Source organism: Vulpes lagopus, chromosome 3 (genome assembly GCF_018345385.1).
Source record: "Vulpes lagopus strain Blue_001 chromosome 3, ASM1834538v1, whole genome shotgun sequence".
Classification (NCBI taxonomy): Eukaryota; Metazoa; Chordata; class Mammalia; order Carnivora; family Canidae; genus Vulpes; species Vulpes lagopus.
In genome coordinates, this window is record NC_054826.1 from 68,988,658 (window position 1) to 68,999,783 (window position 11,126).

Below are 11,126 nucleotides of genomic sequence, written 5' to 3' on the forward strand. Positions count from 1 at the left end.
AACAGTCTTTCCTATCACAGGACTACCATTCCTGACTAAGACTATCAGGACTCAGAGTAACAGAGCTGAGTGGCTCCACACAAAAGTTCAACATCTGTCACACTGGATATCATTAATGTTCAATCGCATCCTATTGTCTTCGTGTTACTCAACTTCATTTCACTGTCATTGCTTCAGCTGGGGTTAATCAACTATTTATGGGAAGACTGGACTTGGGAGTCAGAGCATTCACAATAGGATTTTAGTCTGAGGCAATGGTGAGGGAAGAGAGTTATAGTAAGAGGACTGATTTGTGAGTTTGTTGAAAACTGAATTAAACAAAAAATATCTAAGAAATATGCTGATATAATCCGTATTTCAAAAGGAGAGAGACATACTTGGTATTCCTGAAGATTCCAGAAATGATCCTGGCTTGAATCTATTTGGAGCTGGTTTCTTTGCCACTTTACTCTTCCTTACGAGCTAGAAAAAAGCTGTGATGAGAGAATCAAGTTAATGGGTTCTCTGTATAAATCAGATCATTATCAATAGTGGAAATCATTCTTTGTTACTGTTCCTGAGGACAGCTTATATAACTGAAACATTCACAGAGTATGAAATATTTACAGTTTTATGAGGTGGGGAAAAAACTCCTTCACTAGGACTTATTCTTTTATTTTCTTATATTTTTTTGGACTTATTCTTTTAAATCTCACAAATTACTTAGACGTTTCCATTTTGCACATATATGTGCATTCTGATTGGTTTTATTAGATTTAAATGTCAAATTAAATAATAATCATCTCAATATATGTACCCAAAACATCTATGAACCTCTTTCAAGGGAAACGGAGTATAAATCCTGAGTTAATTTGCCTAAGTATCCAAACTCATGCAATCCAACTATATAATCAGAATAGTATTTTTCGATATACCATTAACATCTTTTGATATGTTACAATAAATTATTCCGCAGAACATAGCCAAATCATTTGCACAGTAAAATTCCAGGTCTGCAATATCAGGACCTGCTCACTTGTCCCGACTTACTTAAGAGCTAGAGTAAAAATGTCAATACATTAGGCCAGCATTAACCAAAATTGTCATACATCTTGACAAAGCTAAATCTTTTTAGCTCCTAACATAGCTCATTAATTCCGAGACCAACATGTTCACACAAATAATTTCCAATAATTTTAAAACATCGGTCACTTTTTTTTGGTATGTAAGCTGCCCGTCGATATGGGAAAAGATGGACCCAGCTCTTTCCCCACCCCCACCCCGCTATTCTTTCGGGGACAGCCAGGCCACTCCAGATGGTGTGTTACTGTTGGACATAGCTTTGGAGGAACTTCAACAGACGAAGGCTGTAGTGTCAGGATTTTGCTGTGCGTCGTCCCCCTTCCCCCCTGCAGTTCCCAGGGTAGGAAGGTGCTGAGATGGAAGCCGAGGGACGCCCGCCCACCTGCCACCACCTGTTCCCTCCCTCCGCCCTCGGCTATAAATCCTCCTCCTTCAAAGCTGCATCCAGCAACTCTCCAACAGCGACTGCGGGGGGAAAAAGCGCTCCTTCTCCCTCTCTGAGCATCTGGAAAGATTTCGTCTTCCTGAAAAAAAGAAGTCTCGTGCTTTCCCAGAGGACCCGAAAGACCCTGCCCAAACCGGCCACACCAAACTCCGCAGCAAGAAGGTTCCCTTCTCTTTTTCCAACTTCACGTTGGGGGAAAAAATGACTCTGTCTTCAGCACCTTAGTTTCCCCCTAAACTCGAGCAAGCGAGGAGACATCAATCTGGTTTATCCAGTAACGTGAGGCGGGGTGGCGCGCTCCCCACTGTAAACGCTGACTCCACGCAAGTCGGCTCCGTGCATGACTTACTCGCTCAGGAGAGCCACGTTGGGGAAGCGGCTCCGTACACCGGCTCGCGCGCAGGCCCCGCTCCCCGCGGCCGGGGGATGAAGTCCTGCAAGCCCGGGTCCCCTGCGGCGGGAGCGCGCGCCGCAGCCCCGTGCGCAGGCGGCGCCCAGTGCGCCGGCGCGTGCGCGGGGGCCGGGCGGCTGGAGAGCGCGGCGCGCAGGCGCCTGGCGGCCAACGCGCGCGAGCGCCGCCGCATGCAGGGGCTCAACACGGCCTTCGACCGCCTGCGCAGGGTGGTGCCGCAGTGGGGCCAGGATAAAAAGCTGTCCAAGTACGAGACCCTGCAGATGGCGCTGAGCTACATCATGGCTCTGACCCGTATCCTGGCCGAGGCCGAGCGGTTCGGCTCGGAGCGGGACTGGGTCAGTCTCCACTGCGAGCACTTTGGCCGCGACCACTACCTTCCGTTTGCGGGCGCCAAGCTGCCGAGTGAGAGCGAGCCCTACGGCCAGAGGCTCTTCGGCTTCCAGCCGGAGCCCTTCCAGATGGCCAGCTAGGGCGCCCGGCCTGCCAGGGTGGGATGCCCCGGGACGGAGCTCCGGAGCCCCGGAGCCGCGGCCCCCGCCCCAGCAGGTGGCCTCGGATGCACCCTTAGAATAAAATAGCAGACTTTCGGGTTGCTTTTATTTGCATCACCGGTCTTGCGGACACGATTTTACTGCCTTTCTCTTTCCTCCTTATTAGTATCTTGTAGATTTCATTAATGGATCTTGTGAATGGTTTTGATTGCTGTGAAAATAATGCCCCCTCCTCCCTTTTGTTTTGGTGGGGGGGACTACTTTGACGGAACACGACTTTAAAAAAATAGGATTAGGCTATATTGCAATTTCAGTCCTCCGAGAAACCATCAGCTTCTTAAACTTTGTGAGTCTGACCTGTTCGGATGAAGTTGGAATATCCATCACTTGTGTGTGCTTAAAACAATTACCTTCCCGTCGTGTAAATGCATTTATGCGTAGTGCATTGTGTGTGTATGCATGAAGTAGTTCATACTTTCCTTTTGCTAGAGTACATGGGCTAGAGTCTCTGTATTTTTTAATGTATACATTATTAAAAATAGATTTTGTAATATATAAATAAAAATGTGGGTTTGTTTTTCATGCCAAGTGCCCTGCTAGGAGCGATTGAGTGCTTCCCTGAGTAATAAAGATGTTGAATGTTTAAATTTAATTGCATCAATTGGCAAATGTACCCTTTTGTAAAAAAAAAAAAAAAAAAAAAAGACAAGCTGATGAGAGTGTACAAGTAATTAATTTGAGAACTTTCTCTGTGAACCTGGAAATATAGATATATTTTTCATGTTTTTTTAAAGATTAAATTAGTCAAAATAATATTTAGCTTTTAAGTAAGTAGATACACAATTCCTCAATATTTTATTTAAGCCAATTACTACTAATTCCTTACAAGTACCCAAAATACATATTTGTTCCTATATAGGAATATATACTTTTTTATTTTTTTTATTTTTATTTTTATTTTTATGATAGTCACACACAGAGAGAGAGAGAGAGAGAGAGGCAGAGACATAGGCAGAGGGAGAAGCAGGCTCCATGCAGGGAGCCGGTCGTGAGACTAGATCCAGGGTCTCCAGGATCACACCCCAAGCTGAAGGTGGCACTAAACCGCTGAGCCACCAGGGCTGCCCTATATAGGAATATATATATATTAATATTATATATATAAATATGACCAGCACTGAGAAATCTTAAAATGTTGCTTATGTAAGTGATTTCTGATTAAAAGGAGCAAAAAGGGCATCACTACCATCAAAGCTAATCAAGATTAGAGCAAAATAATATGCATGGTATTGGTATTTGAATTACTTTTATAAATTTGCTTAACCATTGGATGAATAAACCAAACCCTTAAAATAAAGAGTGACTTGGTGGTCATCAGCACTGCATGCATTATTAGAAGGAATAATAATTAGAAATAATAACTAGAAAAGGCAGGACTCTTAAGTTTTGTGTGCATTTGGCAATTTTCACAAGTCAACAGGAACAACAGTGACATCCCCCAAACTTATCATGGATTCCAATGCCTAACATCAGATGCAGCCACCTAGTCGCAATTTATCTTATAGAAAGTCTCCATTGTATTTTTACTTTCTTAGTTGTCCCTAATTATCAAAATCCGTTTGGTTTGTAATGAGTGAAATTGTCTTCCCTAGAGCATAAATGTAAACTTATAAAATCACAAGTGTTCTATCTAGAAAGCTTTGAGAAGCCAATGCTGCATTTCCCTTTCCTTCTGATATTTGAAACTGAGGAGGCTCAGGACTTTGCTTCCTCACTACAAATTAGAGACTAAAACATTTAGGCTCTTAGAAGACACTATAGCTCACACTACGCAGCTCTAGAAGAGATGATGCCAGGGCTTCTTTCTGGCCACACTCCACACTGCAGTGTGCACTTGAAGTAATGGAAAGTCTCTGGGCATCTGCCTTCTGTACTCGTTGGGCATAATAGTTTATTATTTAGGCTCAGAATGCTTTGTTAATAACCCAGTAAATTTGTAGACTTTGAGTAAATTCAGTACCAAAAAAATGTATTAATCAGGAAAGTTCTCAAAAATATAGTAAGATGGAGTCCTTTTTCCAGTAGAGTTCATATCCCACTCTCTAGACTATAAATGCCTTGTAAAAGAGAACTGTGCTTTTCATTTTTATTTCTGTAGAGGGATAGAATAAACTCTCAATAAATATTTCTTTTTTGTTATTAACAGTAATTTCTTAATGAAATGGAACAATTTAATTAAAATGGTGGCGTTCTAATCCCATGCTTTTTCTTCCTCATCCCCATTCTCCAAAAAGAATGGGAATCTATCTGTTAAATATTTTGTCTATGACTGCCTGTTCTGGGTTTCTGAAATCTCTGGAAGCAATTTATTTACGTATTAAGATTTTATTTATTTATTCATGAGAGACACAGAGAGAAAGGCAGAAACACAGGCAGAGGGAGAAGCAGGCTCCATGCAGGGAGCCCGATGTGGGACTCGATCCCAGAACTCCAGGATCACACCCTGGGCCGAAGGCAGGCGCTAAACTGTTGAGCTTCCAGGATCCCCTCTGGAAGCAATTTAGTTCTTACCAAATCCCTAAGCTATCTACCCCACTTGATGTACTATTTTTTCCTGGAAGACACTTGAGGGAAAAGTAAATGGATCTCAGTGAACAAATCCAGTCTTTGATAAAACTCCAAAAACTATACATTGAGAAATCCATTATGATTTATGTAGTAGAAACTTGGATAGCACAAGCGTAAAATATTTTTGAAGTTAAGATTTGTATGTTATTATTTTTTTTAAATTTTTATTTATTTATGATAGTCACACACAGATAGAGAGAGGCAGAGACATAGGCAGAGGGAGAAGCAGGCTCCATGCATCGGGAGCCCGACGTGGGATTCGATCCCGGGTCTCCAGGATCGCGCCCCGGGCCAAAGGCAGGCACCAAACCACTGCACCACCCAGGGATCCCTAGATTTGTATGTTATTATACATAACAGATTGTAGATTACCAAAACACCTAAGAGTTGCTACAGTATTCTATATTGTCCACCTTTGAAAAATCTGTGTTCTTTCTTTTTTTTTTTTTTTTTTTAAATCTGTGTTCTTTCTAATTTGACAACAGGACATATTGAAATTGAAAAATATTCTTTTACTTGGGCTCCCTTTTATTAAAAAATCAACAAATATTATCAAGCACCTACCCACATCCAGGCTTACTCAGCACCACTCTTGTCCTTGGGTGTGCAGCCAAGAAGAACACAAATATACTAATCAATAAGCAGAGACTTTATTTTTATTTTTATTTATTTATTTATTTTTTTAGAGACTTTAAACTTTAAGACTTTAAACGGAGTATAGCTGAATGCTTTAACAGTGTGGTACCACTAACATATGCTATTAGAACTCTTAAGAGGGGGCATTAAATAATAAAAGAAGACTTCCCTGGGCAGGTTTTCAGTTTGATCAGTTATTACATTTGGGCTCTTCCTAGGTGCTAGTTGGAGGCTGAATCCCCAAACCCCAGGGTTAGAAGTCTTGAAGAACCATATATAAATGAAGAGAGCTATCAAGTTGGGAAAGGCCAACCAAGCCAGTGGTTCTCAACCCTGTCCACTCACCAGAATCATACCTAGAAGTCTTGAAAAAAATACCAAGTCTGGGGCCTCCAGTTCAAGAATTGATTTAACTGCTCCAAGGTGAGACATGAGCGTAGATAGTTTAAAATTCTCCCCAGATGATTGCTGTCATTATTAAGAACCACTTAACTAAAAAACAAAACAAAACAAAACAAAAAACACTTAACTGGACAATATGTACTGTGACATCACTAAGATGACACCACTTACCTCATTACCAAAAACTAACTATATTGACTTCCAACTTTTGGTATTTGCAGATATTAAGAAGGATCAGGCTATCTTTCATAACATCCAATACAACCAGCTTCTTAGTTATTGAAGTGGCCTTTGTACTGATGAAGATCTAAAATTTCTGTTAGATATGAGCCAGATAGAATGTATTTGGGTTGTGGTTAGTTGTGAATTGTAGAATTCAACAATTAAGGCTCAGTTACTTAAATTTTGCTATCTTACAGTAGAAGCAAAGTGTTGTTTTTGGACTGAATTTGGCTATCCTCTGCTCTCTGCTCAGGCATCAATAAAGATACCTCTTTTTGCTACCTATGGGTGAAAACAATTTCAAAGTGGGTATAAAATCATTAATATATGGTCTGTCTTCTTACATGGGTATAAGTCATGAATACAAGTGGGTACAAGCTTTAACAATTGTTTTATTGAAGTAACACAGGTCTTTGAGATTGCTATTTTAAACTGGCAGTGTATCCAAAAAATACCTGAGCTGAAAGAAAACCACTGAGAACAAGAATTTACCTATCTAGCTACATCATCTGGATCCAAAATACAAAGCAAAACAAACCCAACAATTAATTGAGAATAAATAAAATTTTATTTAATGAATAAAGAAACAGTCCATCACATCCTCTAAATTGCTTTTTAAAATATCCAGGTTTAATTAAATACTGGTTCTTAATTCTTATTTTTTCTTCTTCTAATTGCAAAATTTCCAAGCAAAAACAACCCCCAACAAACAGTAACAATGTCATGGAGATGACTGGTCTACCAGGATACAGTACCATATACCTTCTGAAGAAAGACAGTTTTTGCTCACAAACATTTGGGCTTAAGCGATCACTTGTTTTCAGTTCCACAGAATATCTAACATGCACGATGCAGAAGAACAGGAAAAAAAGCCAAGATCAGTTAATTGCTTTTAGTAATGGAAACAAAACATACAGTTTATGTATTTCACACATTTCAAAATGGCTGCTATAATGGTTTCTCCATTAGGATTTCAATAACCAAAAATATACTTTAGAAAATAAGTTGACTCAAGCTTCCTAAGATGGAAGCACACCATGTTTGTAAGAGGTGTCTCTTGATTCTGATTGAATTACATTAGCTGTGGGTGCTCTATACCTCAGTTGAAGCCTGTGTGTACATGCCCCTGGGCATACGTACATCCTTTGTCAGTCCTCATGGTTGAAATGAATCATTGGGGTTAAATTCAGACTTGATGAAGCTGAGAATCAAAAATAGAGGCCAAGAGCTATGCTCATTTTTGTGGATCCATATCTGTTATCCTAAAGTTGATTCATTTCAACATAAAGCCATTGATGTGCTAGCATGGGACATTTTTATCACTGGGGTCTTGAATAGTACAATGAAGTTGACCTAAACTGCTTAAGCCAGAAAAGAATACAAGAACTCCTTTGCTCTTTCTTTGTGAGCTGCAGAGTCATTATTTCCACTAGCTTCATTGTGGACACAGGAGTCAGAGTTCCTGTAGGCTATTATACCTATGCCAAAATAAATTTTTCTGGAATATGCCTGCAGGAAGTGGATGGAATATTTCTTGAATTCATTTGATTTTTTTGTTAGATTCTTTTTTTAACTGCATACTATCTTGGAAGAAGATTTCACCATTATGTACTACAAAATAGTGGGGCAGGAGAGAAATGTGAATCTTTAAAGCAAATTTACTTACTTTGGAGAAAAATATTTTAAATGCTTCCTAGGGAATAAAAAACTGCTATTACCATTTTTTTCGGTCTCTAAAGTAAATTCTTCATAAATATTTGTTTATCCTAGCCTCCATACTGGGAAAGTTTCAATCAAGTATTTTGTTTATTTTACAGGTAAAGAAACAGACCTCAGAGTTATGGAAAAATCAGAATGTGTCTGAAATTCATCTGAGTTATTAAAATCCCCCTTGAATTCCTAGAAATCTACCAAGAATTCCTAGAAATAAAGAGCTCTCCTAATGCTATGAAGTATTTTATAGATTTTCTATCTTAACAGAAAGGTAACAAAGAGAGGAGGTTAGATTCAGAAACTTGATGCTAAAGATTGGAAAAAGTAAGTGAAAATCAGAACAGAAGATAAGGTGTCTCTGAAATGAAAATACTGAAAAAGTAAAATTTAATTTATCTACGTGTGTTAAAAAATGCAATTGCAGGCAAATATGCAAATGGTTTAATTTGAATTATTTTAGGGTTTTAACTCTCCTTAAACACAGTAAAACCATTATACTCTGTACACATACACATTTAATAATCCTTTGGTAGTGACTGCTATAGTCAATAAATACTAGCATATAGTTTGCTGAATTCTTGCATTGCTAATTGTGGGAAAATTACAAGAATCTGCTAGTTTGCAGATAACACTGAATCTGTGAGAAACATCAGGTTCTTTGGAATTTTGGAACATCGAGTAATTCAATCTTACCATACTATATGAAAGTAACATGTTTCTTATGGGTATTAAAACATCTCTTTTTTGAGGGGCACCTGGGTGGCTCAGTCAGTGGTTCAGGTCATGATTCCAGGGTCCTGGGATAGAGTCCAGCATTGGGCTTCCTGCTCAATGGGGAGTCTGCATCCCTCCCCCAATGCTCTTTTTAAAAAGATTTTATTTTTAAGTAATCTCTACACCCAACATGGGGCCCGAACTCACAACTCCATGATCAAGAGTTGCATGCTCTACCAACTGAACCAGCCAGGCATCCCAAAACATCTCTTGTTGTATCTCCATTAATTTCCAGTCTAAACTCGTCAAGCCTCTCCACCCTCATCTTTCCCATCTTTAAGTCTCATTTTTTAATATATCTCTGTTTTCAGCTAGGAGGCAGAATGAATTTTTATCTTAGAGTGTTAAAGAACATTCTGCAAGAAGTCTAGTGGATTTGCTGATATTTTAGGAAGATTAAAACCTAGTTATCTTTCTGTTGGTATTTAACCAACTTATAATTCATGTTGTAATTTATACAATTTGGATAAGAACAATTTTTAAAAATCATTTAAGTGTCAAATATATTCATACATTAAAAAATTGGTTAAATCATCATCAAAAAATCATCTTTAAACCTGGAAACTAGAACTGTTTTCTTTATATTAAAGAAAAAATACATTTATTTCAGCCTTAAAATATTTATTGTTAAATCATATTGAAATCTTTTAATTTTTCTTATTAGGGAAACATTTTCTGTCCACTCATGTTAAAATATTCTAGCAAATTAGTGTTTATAGGCCTCTACATTACAGCCATTCTCTTTATGCTTACTCTCAGCATTTACAGCACAATTCTCAGAGGATTGAAAAGTGTGTTCTTTCTCTATTTCTTGCAATTCTAAGGCTATTGCGTTTTGGAGTTTAAGGTGGCCATTATTTACATGTTAACAAAAGGCAGCCTGTTTATCATTCTATATTACCAAGTATGCTAACTAATAGAAATAAGAGGCAAACATATTTTCAACAAATATGCATTTTTTTTTGCACTGCACAGATTTTTAAAAACATAGTATTAGCAACTTTTTTAGCATAGTGATGACCACTGCATTGTCAAAGTTTAGAAGATGCTTGGCATTCTTCAAGCAATGTTTCAGCAATTAACTTTCTGAAATATTGATCCACATAAAACAAGAAAAGGCAATTAGTGGTAAAAAGGACTTCAACAAGCTTATTGTAATCTAAGTAACTGTTCGTCTTACTGGTAAGGCACATTGATTTTTCTACTAAACCATCAGCAGAGATACTTTGAGACCAGGTTACCCAAGGACCCTTGAAGGGACCTTGAATAAAGGTCATTAGAAATTTGCCTTTGAGTTTACAACCAACTTAAAAATGGCCCTTATACAGACAGACTTAGGCCAAGATCTCAGCTTGGAAGGTACTTTGGGAGTGTGTGGGGGAGGAAGAGGACAGAAGGAAGCTGTGATCAACAACAACAATTTGGATGTCTGATCCAGTTAGTTTTCTAGACCTCTCCCAACCTGATTTTTTTTTTTTTACTTTGTCAGCAATTCTGTCAATTAGAAGTTGATAGGAATTAAAAGGCAGCTGCTTTTAAAAATGCAGCCCCTCTGTGAAGTTAAAAGACTCTCTCAGGCATTCAGAATTTGTTCAGTTGGACTGCTTTCTTCTGACCATTGGGCCAAGATGCCTGGAACTGGAGTTAGGTCATTTTGGAGCATGAAGCATGCTGACAGGCTGAGATGGGATGTGTTACCACAGAGGGGGAGCACAGGGCATCTAGGGAGAAAAACACAGAATGGGGGATAGATGCAGAAAGGACCTTCGACACATGTTAGCTTTGACACATCATAGATACAAAAAAAGGAGGAAGTCGTCCCTCTTCTCTCATTGGCTAATTTGCCTGGATCCTGTTCTTGGGACCATAACCTAATCAGGCGTAATAAATAGTATAACTCAGTCATGAACTGAATGGACTTTACTGAGTCCACTTGGGAATCTAACATTGGGTGTTATGTGTGTAAAGAAATATATTCTGAGTTTTAAACAACCAATTTGTAAGCGAACATCTGGCAAGCAACCCATTTATCATTTGAAGATTATCCAAATTAACCTGTCTCTACAAAAGTCAGTTTTTGACTCCTCTGGGAGTTATTCTCCATGGTAAGTTTAATTCAGAGCTCTGGCTCTATCTACTGCTGGTCTCTCAGCCATTTAATTTCTCATTGGATGCTTACAAAAATTACAGGAGGAATAAAGAGAAAGATGCAGTGATACCAGTTCCACTATTTGGTAATTCTGATGAAAGACCTTCCTTTAGTGAAGGGTGCTATGTTTCAAAAAGGCAATTTCATTTAAATGGTGCATTTTCTTTCTCTATTTCCCCTTTGATCCCC

The 11,126-nt window shown here is 38.7% G+C and overlaps 1 protein-coding gene across 1 annotated transcript; it reads left to right on the forward strand.

Moving 5' to 3' along the window:
• The first annotated feature begins 1,478 nt into the window (after positions 1 to 1,478).
• On the forward strand, positions 1,479 to 2,924 carry ATOH7 (atonal bHLH transcription factor 7). The gene has a single exon (XM_041747314.1). The coding sequence runs from the start codon at positions 1,934 to 1,936 to the stop codon at positions 2,390 to 2,392; it is 459 nt and encodes a 152-aa protein (XP_041603248.1). The 5' UTR covers positions 1,479 to 1,933; the 3' UTR covers positions 2,393 to 2,924.
• Positions 2,925 to 11,126: the final 8,202 nt, after the last annotated feature.

Bases quoted from the DNA above. Each gene is read 5' to 3' on its own strand.
- ATOH7 (XM_041747314.1), top strand. From the start codon at position 1,934: ATGAAGTCCTGCAAGCCCGGGTCCCCTGCGGCGGGAGCGCGCGCCGCA.